This window comes from Netta rufina (assembly GCF_964035555.1).
Source record: "Netta rufina genome assembly, chromosome: 17".
NCBI classification, from domain to species: Eukaryota; Metazoa; Chordata; class Aves; order Anseriformes; family Anatidae; genus Netta; species Netta rufina.
Genome location: NC_140141.1, coordinates 10,554,539 through 10,576,188, shown reverse-complemented (window position 1 = coordinate 10,576,188; position 21,650 = coordinate 10,554,539). Strand labels below are relative to the sequence as shown.

The following is a 21,650-nucleotide window of genomic DNA, read 5'->3' as shown; positions in this document are numbered from 1 at the left end:
GTCACAGAAATAAACATTTATTTATTAATTGTCAGGAATAGGTGCCCACATTATAAGGTCTGGCTGACTGCGAAAACCCTTGTGAAAGCTAAAAATGAGAAGAACCATCTCATTGATAATTTAGTTCTACTTCTGTGTACATTCTAGTGGATAGTAAAAATGAAACCTTAGGGTATTAGTACAGAAATAAATAACTAAGGATTCAAGTTAAATTGCAAGCATGAAAGCAATATTCTGTGACTGCAAATAAACCACCAGCATGCCTTACTAGTCATGGACGAGGAAGATGTTTATGGGTATGGCTAGTTTAAAATCATGGCGAGCATCCCTGAGCTCAGTGTGCAGCTTTCACACAAACCAGAACTGCATTATGTCGTCTTGCTGAAGGGTGGTCCCAGATGGAAACTAACTCATAAAACCACCACATACATTATAATCTATCACATTCCTGCAAGCAAGAATGCATTTTTCATCAAAATCTAGACAAAAGATCCATCTGAATGATATACTTAATTTGAGAACAATGGGGACAAACGCCAGTATGTGAAATCTTACCTTACTCCCCTACCATAGATGTTAAAATTCTCTTTCCTGGCCTTGGTGGTAAGCAGAAAAAATGTTTTTGAATCTGAGCTTTTCCTAACATTACATACTAACAACAACGAGCAAGAACATTCCCTGCACAGGAGAAAATAATCTTCAAAGCCATACATTAAAATGGCATTGGCTTGTCTTTTCAAAGAGGATTTCTGGCCCCTTTGGAATAAAGGGTGGAAATTAGTGCAGTGATTTATTTTTACTTTTCCCTGACAGATTTCTTCAAGAGTTTATAGTTATAAAATATTCACCAAATATTTGCATTCAGCTCAGTCTGGTTTCAACTACATTCATCATTAATGACAGCATCTGTATTCTCTAAGGGCAGGATTTATTATCCCTACCTGTAAATATCTAAAAGTCAGGCAGTGGAAGGAAGACGACATGTGCAGCTCCTGCTATCTTATGAAACACATCTAAAATAGCTGCGAGGAAGTGCAGCCCTGAAGCTTTTATTTCTCATCACTGACTATAAAGTGAGCCTCCACTACTAGCTCAGACTGGTTAATTGTCTATTAAGTGTCTGCAGTTAGACAAGATGCACCTCACCCTAAGTATCCCATTTTCTTTCTAAATTGTTTTAAAGTTGGTATTAGTCATTTTCAACACTACCTTCATTTGAGCCCAATTATTCAGAACACAAACTGCTTTGTTCAGGAAACATAACATGCACGTGTTCCAATTTTGGGATCTTGAGCCCACACCTCATTATTTCCAGTGGTCATTTTCATCAAGTCCTGATTCTCAGAACTGCAATTTTGATCAGAAATTCATAAAGGAGGACATAAATACAAATAATTTGTATTCATTGTACAATTGAAGAGGATTAACAAATTAATGTAGATAGGAAGAGTGAATTTTTTAAATGTCAAGAGCTATAAGTTAAGAGGAAGTTAAATATTTAATTCAAATTAAACTAAACATTACTTCTAAAGTAAAATCAGACCTCATCAAAATCCAGCATTTCAGGAAGCAGCTGGCCTGTTAAACATTCTGAGTGCTCAGATGTGACTGAGGCGCATTTCATTATACGAAAGGTACTGCCAGCAAACATTTAATCAAAAAGAAGTGTTCCTTTCTTGTTAATTAAAGTTTATAGATCAAAATTAATTTATCCAGCAGAAAAGTAGGAAATAGTGAAGTTCAGAGAACCCAGGGGCAGACACTGAAGAATGCTGAAGGACAGAAGCATATTAACATGACACATGACAGCTACTTTGCTGTCTACCGAGGTGGGTTGAAGACCTGGCTTTGCCTTATTCCCAGACTTTCTTTTTCAACCAGCTACTTGTGTCTTAAGGATAGTCTCTGCACTCTGACAACAGCTAAAAACCCAAGGTGGCTGATGCTATCCTGTCTGAAGGTTTCAGGTAGAACTACACAAGCCCATACCTTAAACCCCAACCTCAACCCCAAATCTTAACACTTTTTTTCTAAGAAGTATGTGTTTCAGCTGTTTTATCTAGTTCTGTGTCTTATAACCAGTACTGCATTCACTGTAAATCAGGGAAAGAACAGTGAGACTAAGATTAACTTCCAAATAAAATGCATGCCATCTTAATCCCATCCTCTTTACAAAAATGGCCAACTATTATACACAAAGACAGAAGAAAATATTTTGGGGGGAAAGAAAGTGCACTAAAGATGAAAAAAACCCACACACATCTCCCTAGAATGTCTTAGCTGTACACAGCACATGGAAGGCAAAGTCACAGCCCATTCAGCATTTGGCCTATTCATACCTTATAACCTTGCAGTCTTTGCAAGTCAAATGAAGCTGAAATATGTCACGGCACTCAACGCTTTCTATAAGCTGCAATGGAACCTGCAATTAAAAAGATTATATGATTTAATTCCAAATGGCATTAACATTGTAATTTCTTGGCATATCTCACAAGGACTATGTGGATACAGAAAAGAGAGAGAAAAGCAACAAAAACTAAGTATAGCTACTTCAAAAGCTCTGGAGTATGGTACCACAGATCAGTACAGTTTCTAGCTCCACTACTGTATAGCCCAAAGAACCTTAAGGGATCCCATGAAAACACCTGAGATTACAGATTAAATCAGGGAGAGGGCTGCAGCACTGGTAACATACGCAATGGTAGAAAAAGCAACAGAAACCCACAAGCTCCTCTCTCCTGGAAGCATCTTTCTCTTTTGTTGGTCCAAATTTAGAGGTTCAGGAAATGTAATTTTAGCTATTGGTGTTGAAAACAAAACTCTATGTAAGATTCCCCCTTAACAGACTGCTGCAGTCTAGATGCTTGTTATGTGGACATATTCCACATTCCTTCTTTGGGGAAAATCATTTGCCCTGTGTAGATTAACTCTTGTGATCAAAGCAGCTGTATTTTGAGTAATAAAGCTGAATCATTCAATTTTAAAGGTGTAGTTATATGCACTTCTAATGTTTTATGGCATATGTAACTGGCAGAAGCTTGATCAGGCAAAACATGTAAGCACATGCAAGTACCTTTAAAGATGGGAAGCAGAAGACCACACAATGAAAATATTAGTTTCATTAATATTTTAGACCTTTACCCGACACTGGCAAATGTACATTGTGGTCTGCAATGAGTAAGAGTTAGTATTCGACTACCTCAGAAATAACTGCCTAAATTCCAAACACAGTTATACAATTTAGCTAATATTTACAATAAACAGCGTAAAAATGTTTGAAATGTTTATTAAAGATTATATTGAACGTTACACAAAGCAAGAAAACCTCTGCCACTGGGATCCCTCAGTACAACAAAGGCTATCAGATAAAACTTTCAAATTCTCTTATCTTGTCATCAGTGGGGTACAATCCGGCAGTTTAAGTTCAGGGTTGGGGCTTACAAGATGGCTCTAAGACCCTGCTCTGCCAGTGCCTTTCCATATGACTCTGGGCACAAGTCCTTGAAGATTACCTTCAATCAAGGATCTGGGGTGTGGAGCCAAGACTGCTGCTTCTCAGGCATCACGATGCTTAAGAAGTGCCCAATTTGAGTGGAATGATCAAAGGAAATGGAATTAAAAACAGAAGATGGGGGAAAGTGATGCCTCAGAAATGAGAACCACAAGAAAACTCATCCTGAGCAGGAAGATGCCTAGAGAGCTAATAGTAAATGCTGGGCCCAAGGGAATGGTCATCATTCTGTCTCCTGGAGGCAGGCACACAGTTCGTGGCTGCACCTTGACTATCCCAGCTCACCCAAAAGTCAAGAGTCATCCTAAGAATGCAAAAGCCCAGGTAACTGCACAGAGCTTACAATGCCCAGAATACCACGGGCAGGTATTGTCTCAATACCCGAGCTTAATCCTTACCCTCTGCTCAGCCCCCAGCGACCAGAGGAAGTTTTCCTCTGGTCCTTCTGTTGCAACCAGGCCAGTAAAGAACATAAAATTCAGGCACAAGGACACTAGACGAGATGGAGTCTGACCTGACAGCCCAGAAGTTAGGGTATTCAGGTAAAGTTGGAGCTTGAATTCTGGTCCGTGTTTTCAGCCCTGTTACCGTTCTGAGATTGCCAACAGTCTGCTATCAATGACATGGCCAGCTACACGAGCAGGCATCCTCTTGGATGCTAAAACTGACTGCAGAGCCAGCCAGCTCTAGCAGAACAAGTGAGTGGTGAGAAGAGGTACCCTGAAGATGCTGATGGGCTTAGCCGCTGATTTAAGCCACTATTTAAATGCATTACAGACAAGCAGATCAGATGCACTGCTGTTGCTACAGCCTTTTTATTTTAACCAGTAATTCCTTCCACTATTTCTCCTACTTGATTCTAGGCTGCGAGGCAGATAAAATGATTGTGATAGTTTTGTCTAATAATTTAAGGGACTGGACCAGACCTAACACTAGAGAACCCTCCATTCTCCCTTCCCAGCTGGACAGCCCCATGAACACCGATAAATTATTTAAAACTACCAAACTCACATCGCACCAACGCAGAAAGTAAGATCCATTCCCGCTAATTTATGAGTTGAGGCTCTAGAGGGCATCCTTTTTAAGTCAAATGCTCCTTCACCTGTTAATATTCTTCTTCTCCAAGCCCTCTGTTACTGCATTATTTCCAACACACACTTCATTTAAGCAGTTCTTCGCCTTGCAGTCTAGTTCCAGCTCCTCTTCCCCTGTCTGCACCCTAATGCCATTCTGACTATTCTTCTACTAATGCATTATTTTTAATTTCCTTCTTTCAAAGTCATTCTTTGTTCTGCTCTCTTCCAATCTGCCCTCCGCTCAGCAGCCATTCTTTTTTCCCTTTACAGTCTGCACACGGCTCCCCATCTATTTCCTTAAAATTTGCTGTTTCTTTCTTTAGGGCAACCTTCGCATCAGTCTTGTAAATTTTCTTTTCCGGTCATAAAAACCTATCCTCTGATCCTCTTCAATTTTCAATCTCCTTCCTGTCCATTACTCTTACTACCCCATAAAACTCTGTAAAATTATCTGCCTCCGTCCTCCCATTTTTCCCACTAATAACCTCCCGGTTTCATTGTTCTGTTTTTCAGGCTGAATCACACCGCGAGGCAGACGCCCAGCGCCGTTCGTTTGCTCCTGAAAGAGCCATCAATTCTATTTGCAGGCTTCCCCATTTAATAGCGCCTATCTGAATAAAGCAGTGGAGAAGCAATCATTTTGGCTTTTATAAGAATAAACATGCACTGTTATCAAAGGCCAACCACATCACAGCAGAACATTACGCTCTTGCACTATGCCTCTTGACTGTCTCTTCTTAAAATATATATATATATGTATGTATATATTGTTTTAAACAGCAACATTTTACGACTCCATTTTTTACCTTTTTGGAATCATTTTTTCTTTTATTTTTTAATTGCTGGAGCTGTCACCTCGCTGCAGTACAAGATAGGTTCAGAGAAATATACCTCTGTAGTTAGAAAATAAAAGGTTATGCTTAAACCTGCTAAAAGGACCCATTGCATGGCTCAGTCCTTGACCGTGACACCAAGCAGCATGCTGTGGACCACGCTCAGGCTGTTTTGTAGCACATTTACTCTTGAAGGATCTGATTTGCTCTCTACCCTGCACACCAGATGGCCTCAGACTACTGGGTACCAGGTGGCACCCAAGGCTCATGAGCTGGAATTAGTATTTCCTTGTTGTTTTTCCAGCTCGGAGCCAGAAATAATGTTAGGGTTCTGCTACGTACTGGTTACTTCAACAGCACGGGGCCAAGGCTACGTGCTGGACATCCTGAAGCGTGGTGTAAGATGGAATATGGACATACTGAAGCGGCAAGGCCAGCTCAGAAGGGCTTAGAGCACTCCTGTCGATGGAGAGAGTCAAATCCTTCCAGGTGCAATCTGGTTCCTACAGCCTACAAGGAGTACCTAAAGCACAGTTTGCTTTTAATTACACCTAGGTTGCATTCCGGTTTTGCCTTTCAAGTAATTATTTAGTCCCTTTCTCTGCTTTCAGGACCAACATACATGCAATGCGAATGGTCAGACAACCAGGACCTGGGGACAACACTAAGCTATTGCTCAGCACAGATGACCCACAACTGTAATATAAAGCTGGGAAGAAACTAGACAAACCATTTTTCTACTAAAGACCAAGGGAAAGCTCATGCTAAAACTCATTAGATCCTAAAGACTGAAAATCTTCCTCATCTTGCCGGTATGACTTTTTTTTTTTTCTTCCTGTGTCCAAAGTCTGCTATTTGAAAGAGGCTACATCCAAACCCAGGGTTTCATAGAATACACTAACATTTTAATTCCCCCATAAATGCAATTAGCTTACACAGAGAAAAATGATAAGACAGAAATATCAGCTGCAAAGTTTGAAATTTTCTTAAGGAAAGCCAATCAACAGAGAGCAGCCTGGGAACCAAACTCGTTATGTGCACTGAGATATCACTGTTGAGTCTGCATTATAATCCCATAGATAAATACAAGGCAACACTTTTGAATGCCATAATCCCTCCAATTTATGCATGGTCTAAGGGATCTTTTGTTTTTGCATTTAAAACTCCATGTCCCTGTTACTACTCAGATCTAGGAAATTATCCATGGAAAGGACTTACACATACAACCCTTTTCTGCAGTGTTGCAAGGTGAGCATTATCAACATTTAAATGTATTTATTTTCAAGCACAGGTGCAGCAAGTGATCTAGCAACATTGTGCTACTTACTGAGGTTTCACAAGCATCGTTTGGACAGCCAGTCTATTGAATTGCAAACAAAAAGAGAACAGTGAGGTACAAAAACAAAGACTAGGAATCCATTTTTAACTGGATCCCATTTCTTTCATGCAGTTGTCCTTATTAAGGTACAAGTAGTTGGCGTGCATTCTGCTTTCCCTGGAGGTCCATTCCTACAGCTACTGCACAGGAATATTCCACCTCCTGCAAGAGGACGTGCCTGCCCAGAACAGCTGCACACCCAGCCACTGGGAACAAACACTTCTCACAAGTATTTTTACTGTAATACAGATGCTTGCTAACAATCTTCTTTCACATACACGAATACCTCTCTCTGCTGAGGTGGGAAGGTTGGTACTATATCCGGCCTTAGGGTATTGATTTCTAGAAAAGTCACTGAAAATTAAGGAAAATCAAATCCCTACAATTAGTAAATGCATTTACATTTTTTAAAAGGCCTTCTCAAAAGTAGCCAGGTGTTTTCTGAATAGGTCTAGAGATATAATAATAGAAAAGAATTTAGATGAATGTGATCAAACAGTACTCAGTGAAGATTTCATTTAGAAAATCACCAATAAAAATTGATCAACAATAACCAAGCTGATTATTATTCCAAACTCTAGCAATTGAAATATGGTTCCTAATTAGTACAAATACCTTTTTATCTTTACAAGTATTCCAAATCTTGTCTGCCTTGAATTCTAGTACCGGAGAGTTCACAGTAAGTAATTAGTGATGGTCATATATGATTAGGGAAGAACAATCTATATTCTACTCTACCTGCCACACTACCTAATTGAATCTTTCTCACTAATGATGACAAACAAAGCAGGACTAACAACCTCAGAGACATCAGACGGAGTTCTTATTCAGGCCTTACAAGGTCAGAACACTGCACATCGAAGTCAGTGAAGCAACACTAACATGGTAATATTGACAAAATTTTGTGCTGTCTTTCCTGAACTCAAACAAATAATATTTTAAGAAAACATTAAATTTTTGTGGCTGTTCATAAACATTACATTGGCAATTCTTCAAAAATTATCCTCCAATACTCCTAAGGACAGACACAACAGTAAGTGCAGCACATTCATTAGTGCCTTATCTAATAAAGTAATTCATTCGTTTCCTGGCATTCCCAAGGACAAACTCTTGATTTTTAGAATTACGCTCGTTTCTCAAGTCTCGGCTCCTTGTTTATAAATATTCAGTCCTTTCCACTGTCACTTCTACTTGCCAAATTCATACAAGAGTTGGACTCTGAATTAAAAAATAAGTAAAGCTAACAGTAAACACTACAGTAATAGTTTTATTGTAGCAGGCCTATTGGCAGAATTCAGCCTTAGAGTTTATGTTCATATAACAAAGATATGGACCCCTATAAAATGCACTCCTCATAATGAATCCTCCTTTTGTTGGCGACAATACGGAGGGATGCATCTGGCTGGGCTGCAGCTGAGACATCCCAGCACCTAGCTGACCCTTGGCTCCCATCCCCAGGTGCACGTACAGATTAACTTCCAAGTCCCAAATCGTAACCCAGGACTGACTATGGAATAAGAGGCGGAAAGTAAAGCTATGCTACCTCTGCATATACACATACACTATCTCCTTTGTATGGTCAGCAGTGGAAGATAAGAGCCCTTAAATGTCCAATTAAATTATTGCCATCAGAAATTTCCTGCCATCGTTTTAAATTAACTGCCGTGTTCAGAAATAATACGTTTGCTGAAAAAAATACACCATCATGAACTCTAGCACTTTACGTGTGCTTTTTATATTATGCTGTACGCAGATGTTCACTAGCCAGCAGATACGCCTGTTCAGCCCATTATGTTGACAACTCATGAACTAAAAGAGCACTTTATGTGATTAATGGTAACAACGACAGGCACACAGAAGTCTGTAGGTAATAGAGCCATACGATTAGAGACAACGTAAAACAGCGAAGATTTAGTTTTAAACAATCAGTAAACAATGTTTTTATAGAATTAATAATTTGGCTCTGGCACAAAACAATAAAAGAACAATTTAAATTTAAGACTGATGTGGTGTCAAAAGTTAACACAGCTACGTGCACAGGAAATCTCACTGATGTTCCAGACCGCTGTGCTGCATATGTCTCAGTCAAATATGTGACAGCACCTGACAATTCTTATGCTTTGTTGCCCTTGCTTTTGTCCGCTTTAGAACAACACGCATCAGTTTCGGTGTTTTACATTTACACTTTACAGCTCAGGATTCATGAGTGACACCTTGCAATTGTCCACAACTAGCTAGGGTCAGGACTTGACTTCAACTAAGGAGACTGGTGAAAAACCCATCACCATGGGGGAAAAAACATGCTTAGCTTGTTTGGATTTGTTTTGCTGGTTTTATTATAAATATTTACAGAAATACTTCTGTGCCATGTATAATGTCCTAATGAATTCTATATAGTTCACAGCTGGTACTGTAACTAGTAAGACTGGCATATGCCAATTATACCACTGTAAGGGACTTCACAATGCCTGTTTAATTTATGTTTATATAACATTTCTTTCTATGACCTTGAGTAGCTAGATATGTAACAATTTTTAAGAATGGATCTAAAGCTCTATGAAGAAATGCACAGGCATCTGACAAGGAGGTAAAATTCATGGATCTCTTGCGTTAATGATAGCACCCAAACTGTTCACCTCCAGGCATCAAGCTTCAGTAGCTAAACTCTTCCAGATCCTCTTGGTGAAGCTTCTCTAAGCAAGCTATGAACCTAGCTTAGATGCTGCAGACAGCCCGTTGGGCTTGTCTACTGACCCTGGGCTTGTCTACTGACCATATACAGAGCTTAGGAGAACATCTGGCAGACTTAGCCAGTTATAGAAGGACCATAAAGTTGATGAGGAGTATCCTTACAGAGCCTCATTTTCAGAGGTGCTGAGCCACCTTTTGATGTCTAAAACCACATCTGTTTTCTGTGAAAAATGCAACGAGCATCACAAAGAGATTTTCTATTACCACTAACCTTAAAAGGCAGGATCACTGTACTGTCACCTAATTCTTTTATTTAGATTGGGTTCAAAATAGCTGTATTACTGTAGTAGCATGAACAACACTTACGTTCACAACAGACTCCTTGAATTTGATGTGAAGTCTGTAATTAGAAAGTGCAATGATGGCATCTTCTGCTCGTCCTACATACTCTGTACTCTCACCATGAAGTTCAATGAACGGGACCTTCAGAACAGCAAGAGAAATCTTTTAGAAAGCATTTATCAAAACCACATACCTCCTATAAATACCCACTCAAGTACACAATAACAAAAGAACAAACCGAAACGCTGCTGAGAACTCAAACCTAGCTATTATTGCTAAGAAGGAACTGCAGCCTGTTTTATACAATTCCTCTTTTTCCCATAGTTTGCCTGAGTAGAATGTGCTTGGTTAGTTAAAACAGTGAATTTTTATAAAAAAAATTGAGCAAAACATCTTCATATTTTGGCAAGCAGTCTGACCTTCTGATTTATGCTCTTGCTCCTTACTTCATGGAATGTGGCATTTCCACAGTGTTATTAAATTCATCCTAAAGTGAATCATGCATAACCTTCTACACTGTTGGTCCCTTCACCAAGCAAGCTCAGACAACCAGCTTAGACTGGATACCTAACTGCTACACAGTGGAAGTCAGTTGGACAAATCATACATTTTGACTTGTATTTCTTGCTGCAAACAAGAAAATGCATGACATGCTGCTGTTTTATAGGTTGGAAAGAAATTATGATTGCAATCTTATTATGCTGCACCTAAAAACTGCAACTGTTTAACTAAAACCAAGATTTAAACCCAATTTAGCTGAGCTGAGTGAAACACGTCTAAGGGCTCAACTGGAAACAAAACTGGTTTTGCAATGACTTAGTTTAAATTAATTTAAAATATTTTCTATTAAAATGAAATAAACTACCTCTTCAGTTGATATAAGGATGTCTACATGATTATATCACCTGAAATTTCAAAAGAAACTTTGGAAAAACAAAAGAAAACAACAAAAAAATCAATTTTGTGTAACATGACTTCTGGCTTCTTTGTAACAAGGAGTAATGGTAGAACTTGAATAACAGTGTTAGGTGGGAGGTTTTTTATTTGTTTTATTGAAACATAAAGAGTTCCAAACTATGTAGTAAAAACTTTCCTAGTGTTGGTAGACAGGAATTATTAGTAGATTCTCAGTTCAGGAATTAGCACTTGAAATTACAACATGGGTATATGGTTCTACTTTTCAGACACTGGGGAAACTCCTGCAACATACTGCACAAGCGCTCTGTCCTGTCCAAATGTACACGAGTCTTTGAACAGAAATTGTTTCTCAAATAACTGTACTGACTCACAAATTAAAATTCTGCAGGAGAGACCAGAAAATACCCAGCTCAACAAGTGACATCGTGATCTCAACTGGCAAGAAGCACTGTGGTGATTACCTGAAGGTTCTCATCCTCTCGGATAAGCTGCTTCCTGGGAAAAATCTGATTAGCCTGGATGCATTCAAGGCTGTGCTGAGTCTCTTCATCCTGAGAAACAAAGCTTGACAGTTAACTTCAGCACTGTCACTTACTGCCTTCTTCACAACATAGCAAGCTATCAATGACTAATGAAAAGTTCAAACAGGATGGACTGTTTAGAGAATTCAGATATCAGTAACTTACTGAAGTTACTAAACTTACAAAGACAAGCACTCAACTAAATATATTAGAAATGGATCTTCCTGCAGCCTGGTTAATGAAGTCATAAAAAAAGAATGTCTTGAATGAACATTAAGAAAAAAAAAAAAGCGTTAGCCTAGCTTAGTCTAACTTTAGGCTCAACAACTCACACACAAACATTAATTCACTAATGCTTTTTAGATTTTAGCCTATCCTGCTCTGTAAGAGTCTCTATAAAAGACTTTTGCTTACCATGACAGGTCCTGGACAGGAGGAGAAATCCTCGTCTTTACTTGCAGTATTTTGAGGCTCTTCTTCACTTATTAAAATCTGAAAAAAAAAAAAACAAAATAGAAAAGTATAGCAATGAAGACGAATTCATTTCCTTTTGGCAAATACACACAAATGAACTTTTAAAAGATAAGAATTTAGCTATTAGGAAACCTCAAGCAAACAGTAATTATGAAAAGAGGAAATATTTATCAACTAACTCTTCTGCAAGACAAAATTATTTCAGAACGCGTCAGCCTCCTTCTATTCATACAGAAAAAAACATCTCTGAATGTACTGCTGGGACAGCACCAGTCTAAATGCAGCAGTTACACCATTCTGTTTACATCAGTTAAATTAAATTAAATTTATTTTAATGCAGATAGGTGTTTTTCTGTTTTTTGTTTTTAAGAATTAATATAGGTATTTCAGGACCACTTACACAGAAGACACAAAGTTAAACCTAACAGTCATGTTTAGTCAGTTCTCAGTTTGTGTGTTACCTCACTGCTAAATATATTTGCAGTTTTCGGTGCTGCAGTGGACAGAAAACCACTCTGAACACAGCATGAGCACGCAGCAGGAAGCGCTGATGCACTGCCCATTGCACACAGCTCTCCGAGAGCAAAGGAGCAGCAGGTACACAGCTTCTGAAATGAAACCAGCCTGCTGTGGAAAAAAGAATAATAAGAAAGTGGTCTGACACCTCTGTCAAATAGAAGTACGCCAACAAAGCCAGTGCCTTTATGTCCCCAGTAAAGGGAAGAAATGGCCTGAAAAGGCTGGCACAAGGGTCCAAAATCTGGCAGCGTGCAGAGGGATGTTTCTGAGCTGGTACAGGGCTATGGCATGATGCTAAGCCTGTATTCTCAACTCCTTTAGCCATTATTTCTACTTCAGTAAATACAAACCCTAAATATAAGCTCAAAACAAAGCAAACCTGTTCAGGCTAGACAGAAAAAAATGGAACTCCTGAGCTCTGCATTTTAAATGACCCCATTAAAACTGTAGGGCTCCGGGTCCTAATAAACAAACCCCGGGGTGGGTCGTGAAGGGAGTCCCTTAAACACCATGCTAATAAACAGTGAAATCCCTTAAGCATTCCCTATAGTATAGGGCAAATAAAGCGGTATTATTATAGGAAATTTCAACAGCAGACACGCTCCACAATAAAATATCAGAAGAATTAAAAAAAGTTAGAGATTATATTTAATAATAAATTTAAAAAGATTATTCAGTCAACTGCAAAAGTTTGTTTGTCTTGGGCTTAAAAATGGAAACTTTTTACAACTACATATGGACCATAAAATTGCAGTCCTCGTGTTCAAAACACGAGCTCATGCTCGATTCCAGCATGACGCAGTACTTTATGCATGTTATACTCAGTTAAGCTTATCTTGTAAAAAAACATCTGCTCTTGACTTGAAGATACCAGGAAAGGAGGAGTTCAGCTGCTCCCTCAACCACACTTGGTTTCAACTTCTAGCCCTTGGTTCTCGCTCCTGTCTCTCAGACTGTGGGATGCACCACTGTCCTCGATCTGCAAGACGTTAAAAAAGAGCCTCGTGTCCAAGCAAATTTAAAAGGATGGCTGGCAAAATAACAGGTGCAGACTGGATTGACTTTGCAATGTATCCTATCACGAAGACCAATGACTTAAGAGGAGATGGGTTTAAAAATGAAGATTTACACAAATCTCCTTCTCCAGCCTCACAATAACGATAAGCTTCCACACTCAGTCATCAGTTCTACAGCCAGCCAGAAGGATGAGGAGGAGTCAGGGCACGTCCTCGTCAGAGGTGGTTCTCTAAACATCTCCATCACCATTTCTGCAGGCTGCCAGAGGCAGGCTGTTGGCTTCTGCAGCCTTCTAGAGCCACCTACCTTAGCAAAGAAACACATACCTAATTAAAAAGATAAGCTTCATTACAAATTTAAAGCATGCTTAGTAGCACTGATGAAGAGTTTTAGTAGGCATTGTGATGTAAACAAAACTGTTCTTTACACTTCTGTTTGATTAGATGCATTTATTTCAAGAGTTTACTGTACAACCACGTACACGTTGATACTAGCTTATAAATAAACTCTTTAAGACAGTTGTTATCCCAAAATCCAGCAGAGACTATTCAAACTACCACAGAACAAGTTTCTTATTCTAATGACTGCACTCAGCTGCAAAACAACTTCTATACTAGTGTGGCTTTTTACATGCATGAGTAGAATCATACCTTTTTAGGGGAATTTTGGGAAAGCCGTGTGGAAGAAAAATATGCTGGTTTCAGCTTCAATTGGGATTATCAGATATGAACTGTGATATTGCCAAGATAAATGGTACTAGGACTTACAAAACTGTTTCTAAGATGACTACACATTCACATTGCTACTAGGTATTAGTGCGATGCTTCATCAAGCTAACTGCTGTAGCACAGAAGTATTTATAAAAAAAATTGCTGACAAAACCAGTAAGGAACATTGCCTTTTTAGAATGAAGTTCAGTGGTCTGATGGAAAATGAATATACCCAAAGAAAAAATTCATTTCCCATCATGTCAACAAGTACTGATCCCAGTAGTTCACGATCTTGTGATCACAGGACTAAGCACAAGGGCAAGGAATACCCTGGGAGCAGGGGCATGGACCACATGTGATTTTCAGTGGCAGCCCATATTGACACTGTGAATTAATTCTGAAATCACACTTTCAATCTCCATTTCCTTCCATTACCAAAGCTTTCTAACCCATTTCTATCTATACATAGCAAATTCTTCCAGGTTAGCCAAGTGAATAGGAGGATGATTGCAATCGCATGTCACCTAGAGCAAGGGGATTTCTGACCCTCATTTTGAAAGCCCTGCCCTCGAGGTGAGTGTGAGGACATTCTTCATATTGTAAACTCCAAGCAGCCACTCTGTTAAATTTTACACGTAATTAACACACCATACTACTTTCAAGGTCAGCTTGATATGAAATTAGATTTCTTCAGCCCATTCCTGCCAATCTCATGTTGACCCATCCCATCTTTTGTTGATCAGTGGCAGAATGGAATCAGAATTCCAGTTCTGTTTAACTGCAGCTGGCAAATGAGCAGCACTTCCATGATGCTTAAAAGCACTTCCCAGAAATGAAAATGTTCAAATACAGCTTGGATTATAACTGACCAAGAGAACACCTTCATAAAAACCAGCCTCAAATTCAGGCTTGCACTTACACATAGGATCACATACAAATAGTAGATAGCTTATAAATAGTATAGTGAGACTTGTTTTTGTTGTCAGAAATAACTTCTACGACTGCAGCCAAAAAGTGTATTATGGTATCGATCTTCAGTGCTGTCCTTTCAACTGCATTATTCAGCCGTATATTACACCAAAAAAGGTTTGGTGGTGTTAATTCTTCATCCTTATATTCTTCTCGAAAGGATAAATGCTTAGTAAAGCTTGTATCTTCCGACTATTCAGCCAGAATGGGAACATCTTAATTACCTCTTACTTAAGATGTACCTTCTGTTTTAAATTATGTACATAATTAAGGCATAATAGCCATGTGTTTGCCAGCAATTTTAAACAAAAAAGAGGAAATAAAAAAGGATGACTTAAATTCACATATTTACATATAATTGGACCTATAAATTACAGCAAAGAAAAGAAAAATTGGTGGAAGAAGAAAAATGAACTACCAATGCATTTAACTTTCTTCCCATGCCATCCCCTTCCAGCTACTGAATTCCATTTAGTTTAGTGATAATCAAATTGAGTTGCCCCTCAGACTCAAAACATAGCTGTTTACTTGCTGTGTCACAGTTGCCTTCTTAGTTTCAGATAGGAATCCAAGATTTCAACAATGGAGCATTAGAAAATTTGAGCATGAAATATTCAAGAATGCGATCTGGCTTTAGCAAAAGATGCTTCTGTTACAAAGTGAAAACACTTCTTCCTTTTCACAGGAGGAAGGAAATTATTCTGAGATAAGGATAAACGCTTAGTTTCCCATGTTTCAATCCCTAACAGCAAGATTTCCCCTCTTTCCTGGCACTGCACGTAGAAATAACTGAATAGCTGTCAAAGGCATTTACTGGCAAAGTAGTTAAAAATATGGGCATTTACACATTATTCTGAAGAAGACAGACAAAGAATTGTTTGAAGATTTTCAGGAGAACTAGAAGAGTTGTATGGAAAGTACAGATATCTTGGTGTTTTGTTTTTTTTTTTTTTTCCTTCTCAATTACAGGTCGCAAATACCAACTCAGTAAAATGTATGTATTTTTGTCTAACATCTTGGAAAATGCTTTCATTAAGAAAATAATTAGTAATAATCAATAATAACTGTAGAAATCACATTCAACAGGTAGCTTTTCTTATCAAAATAATATGATAAGCTTACCAAAATACGAGAGAGAATAAAACAGTCCTCTTTGTCCCAGAAAGTTTCAGACGATACTCTTCCAATATTTCACATTGGCAACTGCAAATAAAAAGACAGTTCTTTAAAACATGAACCTTCAATTGAAAAAAAATACATTTTAAATAGCCAGACACTTACTTGTACAAGAAACTCAGCTGCTAGGCTTGTCTGTCCTAATTAAAGAGGAAAGTAAAAAGTACTAACTAGCATGCAAGTCATAACCACTGAAGAGGGAATTCAGCACTTGGATACTGACAGGTACACATGCTCTGGCTAAGGTCTGATTTCTGGAAGGGAATGGTTCAGAAATCGTGGCCACCAAGTAAGTCAAATCTTTTCCAAAATTCCTTTGCACATGGAAATTAAAAACAAACAAACAACAACAAGAAACAGACACAAGAAAACAAATTACTTGGCAATACAAAGTACGGAAAAGTTCTGTTGTAGAATATGCAACTGGTTTTGTACCAATTTTTAAAAGTGGTTTTTCATTTTACACTGAAGTTAGTTTCCTCCCACAAACAGGGGTTATTGTCTCAGTACTTTTGGACAAAGCTGCAAAAATGCCCCAGTGACCAGCAATGCTCACGATGTCATTCTTCACAAGGCCCATCTTTTTCACTTTCCAAGTGAACGGCTACTTTGCAAAAATAAATTTAAGTATTTATGCCAAATATGTATTAAAAAAAAAAAAGTATTAAACATCTAATTTGCCTCATTCCTATGCAGTCACTTCAGCAGGCATTCAAAGGGCTCTTCCATAGCATCGCAATGAGTGCTCAGCAGCGTGAGTCAGGCGGGATGCAACGTTCTCCACCAAAATGCTCAAACCCTAAAATTAAAGTTCCAGACTAAAACCAACCATCCCTAAAGCATGCGAGCAGCCATAATGATGGAATACCACTCCCCTTGCATCCCAAAAGCTTATTCTTCACAATAACTTGGAAGCTATCCCAATACCATGCTGCACGTGGATGTGCCTAGAAAGTCAAACTTACAAACCCATACAATCCTGCTGCTAGAAAGAGCTTCCTTGTACTGGGATGTGCCACAACTTGTGATAATTTTCACATCAAGGTCCATTTCCAAAATCTTTATTTTGCATTTATCGCGTTGTTGTTTGTGGTTTGCGACAGAAAAAGAATAAAAAGTTCTTTCAGTACCCAAAAAAGGGATACATAATTTTAGCACTGACGCAGTAAGAAGGGATAGTTACGGAGGACAAACTTAGAGTTCCTTTAGCTTGATGTGTCTAACATTTCGTGCATTTCAGCATGCACTTTGGGGAAATCTCATGTATTCATCTACCATTAAAGAAATGGTGCCATAATCTGCCTTCGCAAAGAAAATAAGAGGATATGCTGCAGATGACCACAGCTGTGGAAAAGCTGGTTGTCCATCGTGAATTCTGATTTTATACAATAGTTTCTAAAAGCATCGTTTGGTTACCTGCAAAAGAGGTCAAGATTTTTTTATTTTTTTTTTCCAAGTCTCCTGTAGCTCACAACCAGCAAGCTAAACTCCAGTCCCAAAAGCTTTGTGGCCTGATAATTAAACATGGCACACGAAGCAAAGACAACACCATTTCAGCTTGAGGTACCAGGCTGATCGTGCAACAAGTTCCACTGCTTGGCTGGACAAAGTCACCTTTGACGGGAATACTCAGCAAGCTTATTAAACAAACAAAAAAATAGCTATGAAGGCGGACTACGCAACTCATGAATGTCTCTTCAGAGAAATTTTTCTGGCCACGTCCATGCTTTTAAAAGGCAAGGCACATTTTTAGGGTAGCAGGATGTGGACTTATTTTTGTGTGTTTTGGGTCCAAGCAAAAACCTTCTCAAAATCTGCAACAAACTTTTTATTGAATTTAATGAGGGTTGGAAGAAACCACCGCGTCTCCAGAGCTTTGTAGAAAAGCTTAAAAACAGGAGAAGCTGTTCCAATACAAGTGTTAATAATTCTGCTTTATTTCTGCCAGCATTCAGCAAACACTCCGCGGCGCGCTCGTTAGCATTCCTCTCGCAAGGCTGCTGCTCGCAGATAAGCACCTCGAACGTTATCGCTTCCTAAGTCAACAACATGTGCCAAAGTGAAAAAAAAAAGCGGGCTGGAGGAAGGAACCTCACCACCAAGCCACCACCAGCTCAAAAACACTAATTAGGGCAGGGAGGAGCAGGCCCCGGCACTGATGTGTGACTGCCTCATTATTATGGCTAAGCAAATCTAAGCTTGCCCCCCCGACGAGGGAGCTGCAGCCCCCAGCTGCGTGTTCCCACCTTTTGCACCGTGTTAGCTCCTCTGTCTGATCCACGATGGAAAGCAAAGGGTAGAAGATGGAAAAAGGAACAGCTCCGTTTCCTTCAGTAAACCCTACAAAGGCAAACTCGTCCAGTAACAGCTTTTGTACCAGCTTTCTTCCTAGGTGCCACACGTGCTCACAGCCGGGTGCTTTGTTTGGGATGTTTTGTTTAAGCACAGACACGGGGGTGCTGAAGGACACGCTCACTCTGTCCAATTTTAATTATGTAAGAAGCCATCCAGCTATATGGCTCTAGTGCTTATGGGGATCTGAACAGCAACACCTACACTGAGCCTTTGCTTTGCACCAGCCTCCTAGCAGCCTTCTCTCTGTTGCCTATTTCATAACCTTAGCCATCAGGCAAACGCAACAGGCGATGTGCACACACAGGTCTTGCCTCCCTCGTCTTGTCTTGGAAGATGCTATGAAGAAGCAGAGAAAGGGAATGATAGAGAAATTATGCTCTAGTAGTGAAAACCAAGATATGTAACTAATGGAAAAAAATCTAAATAACAGTTGCTGAGCACTGCAAGATTTTCAAGTTGTAGATCCGCCACCCAGAGCTATTCCCAACTTACTGACCCTTGAGCAACCCCATCCGGCTCCAAAGTTGGCCCTGCTCAGAGCAGGGTGCTGGACTACCTGACCACCACCACTCTGCAACAGGGTTCTTCTGGACATTTATTTAAACAAAACAGTGGCAAACGGGTGTAAAAAAAACCTCTAAGTTTTACTAAATGTTTATTAAAGTCCAAAAAGCTGTTGCTTCAGTTTCTTTACTGAAAGGATGCATCCAGCAAAAACAGCAGTATGACTTTTTGTTCATAAAGCAAAACGACAAGAGAGGAGCTTTTGAAAGAAACAAATCCCAGCCTTCTCTTCAGAAGCTGACAATTCTGAAGGTTTTTCTCCCTCTCCCTTTGCTGAAACATTGCATTTCTGCACTGGTTATGCCACACCATGTCACAACCGTACCATTATGCAAGGCGGCTTTCTGATTGAAAGTTCTCTATTTCTGTTTACATTCCTAATGCTTTGCAATGCTGCTGGTTCCCACAGAACCTGGCTGTGCAGTGACTCAGCCTCCTCTTGCACCACACATCTCCCACTTACCACTTCGTTGCCTTTTTGGTTGTTCCCTTTGCGCTCGCATTTTCTCTTAAATCGTTCTTCTATTTCTTTATGTCCTACCTAGTAGATTTTAGCTTGCTTCTCCCTAAAACTGTTTTCACACTGGTCTCAGAAGCACTTTGCTCCTGTTCCCCAGCCTGCCACCAGGGTGATGCAGGTGTCTTGCAGCCAAGCCAAAGCCACGGAGACAAGAGTGTTGGGATCCAACCGAGTGCAGCCAGTCCTGAGGCTGGGTATTGCAAGACTGTGACTTTCAGAAAGCATTAACATGTGCCCAGAAGAGAAATGCTGGCCTTCAAGGAGGTATTTCCCAGTTATATGGCCATGTGTCTTCTCTTTCACCCACATTTCCAGATTAAGCTAAGCAACCAGTGCCAGGTTGGAAAGCAGTGGGCTATGATGAAAGATGGAAGCGATGGAAGAATGAAAGCAGTAAAAGCACTGCCAGGACTGCAGCACCCTAACAGCTAACAGTAATTAAGAACAAAATTAGCCTTGCATGAAGAAAGGCCCATTTTTCCCAACTGGATGTAAAGAATAAACATCAATAGACCCTTCGGTGGGATTACAGTATTCTCCAGTAGGAGCAAGCATTTCTAACTAGTTCTGTATTAGTATTCTTCACTCATCTAAAACCAACCTAGGCCAAAACACTGCGGCAAGCTTGAAACCAAAATCTGAAGACAGATTTGCTTTTTCTTAAAAAATTTCTGATTTTTCTTTGAATTCCTTTTTCATAAAGCCCTGAGATTCACATGCTGCAATTATGTTCGCATATAAACCAGGACGTAACTTCCCTGTCACATCTCCTGGTGAACCACCAAGAAGCCTGAAGCTCAATTAACAGCCTATTCTTATTTCCCTTTTCTTTCAATTCTTTTATTCCTTAATTTTACTTGCATGACAGGCAAGTAACACCTATCTAGAAGGACCAAACTGCAGAGAGATCCGCAGGGATGGATGTGGATCCAGAGATCCTCACTCTGAAAGCTCACAGCACACAGAACCTTGACCTGGGGCCTGAGTTGGTGGAAACTGGAATAGTTTTGTGTAAATTCCAGGCTAGAAGAGTAATCTATTGTGTTGGGAAAGGAAAATTACATCAAAAAGAAATCAAAAAGTCACCTTCATGACTTTTTGTGGCAATGTTCAGAGGGAAAGTTTTCATATGAAGTGGCAGAAGAGTGTGAGGGTACAGCTCGCTCCTCGTGCTCCCCGTTTTCCCCAGAGCATCCTCACTGGCCCCTTCCCAAGGCAGCTCTCCCTCCCTTTTTATTTCTCTTCTAAAACAAAGGCTGCAAACAAAGAAGCGGAACAGGGAGAAGAGGCTGCTAATCAAAGCCCTGAAGGTTATATGCATCCTTCCCAACTCCTTCTCATCTTTCTCCCCACCTCTAAGAATGTTTTTCTCTCCCTCAATCCTTTCTGTACCCAGATGAACACCAGAGCAGAGGAAGCCACAGTTCTAGGAGAGCTCCATGACACAGCACCTACCAAGGCATCCTTACAGGCTGTATTTCCCCAAGTCTACGCAACACTAGAGAGTAATGTAACACTATAAGCAACACAAAAACAAAGTTCTGGAAGTGGGATGAACTGAGAAAGTTTGAAGACTCCTCATGAGTGACTTGAAACTCCGAAGATCTTGTCTCATTGAGCTACGTCAGGACCCAGTACACAGAGCTACAGCTGTTAGCTCCTGTGTGCACACACTGACCTCACTCTCACTGTGCTTCGTCTGGCACAAAGCTTCTAAAACCTCTGTAACAAGAGACCTCCCCATGCTTGTCATGAGACAACTTTATTTAAATACCAAATACCAGCTATGAATAAACATTTATTCCTGAAAGCACTGGGTAGGTGCAGTTATTACAAGGTGTCCGTGACTCGGTCCTCCAGGGCTGCTCAGGGCCTCAGCACCAAGCAGCTGCACGGCCAGGCCACGAGGAGCCTGGGCTCTTACCTGCACCTCGAGGCCACTTGCTCACTTAGGGACTGGCATTTTAATCCACTAATTCACAGATTCGGTCAAAACACCCTGCTCTGTCAGGCAAGCCATTCGGGTACAATGCACACACACCATCAGCATCCTCATCCAGGAAGAAAAGGCCCCTG

General features: G+C 39.9%; 1 protein-coding gene across 10 annotated transcripts in view; it reads right to left on the bottom strand.

Moving 5' to 3' along the window:
• The window catches only part of MTMR3 (myotubularin related protein 3), a 78,907-nt gene that overhangs the window by 32,858 nt on the left and 24,399 nt on the right, over window positions 1-21,650 (bottom strand). For 5 of the 10 annotated variants that reach the window (XM_084297000.1, XM_084297003.1, XM_084297006.1 and 2 more), the window contains 8 exons: window positions 16,082-16,162; window positions 13,135-13,242; window positions 12,206-12,371; window positions 11,685-11,762; window positions 11,211-11,300; window positions 9,856-9,972; window positions 6,748-6,780; window positions 2,340-2,422 (listed from right to left, as the gene is read on the bottom strand). In XM_084297000.1, the coding sequence (XP_084153126.1) occupies window positions 2,340-2,422; window positions 6,748-6,780; window positions 9,856-9,972; window positions 11,211-11,300; window positions 11,685-11,762; window positions 12,206-12,307 (503 nt within the window). In that variant the 5' untranslated portion in view covers window positions 12,308-12,371; window positions 13,135-13,242; window positions 16,082-16,162. The remainder of the gene's footprint in view (window positions 1-2,339; window positions 2,423-6,747; window positions 6,781-9,855; window positions 9,973-11,210; window positions 11,301-11,684; window positions 11,763-12,205; window positions 12,372-13,134; window positions 13,243-16,081; window positions 16,163-21,650) is intronic. The other 5 variants (XM_084297004.1, XM_084297005.1, XM_084297001.1 and 2 more) reach the window with 2 other exon arrangements.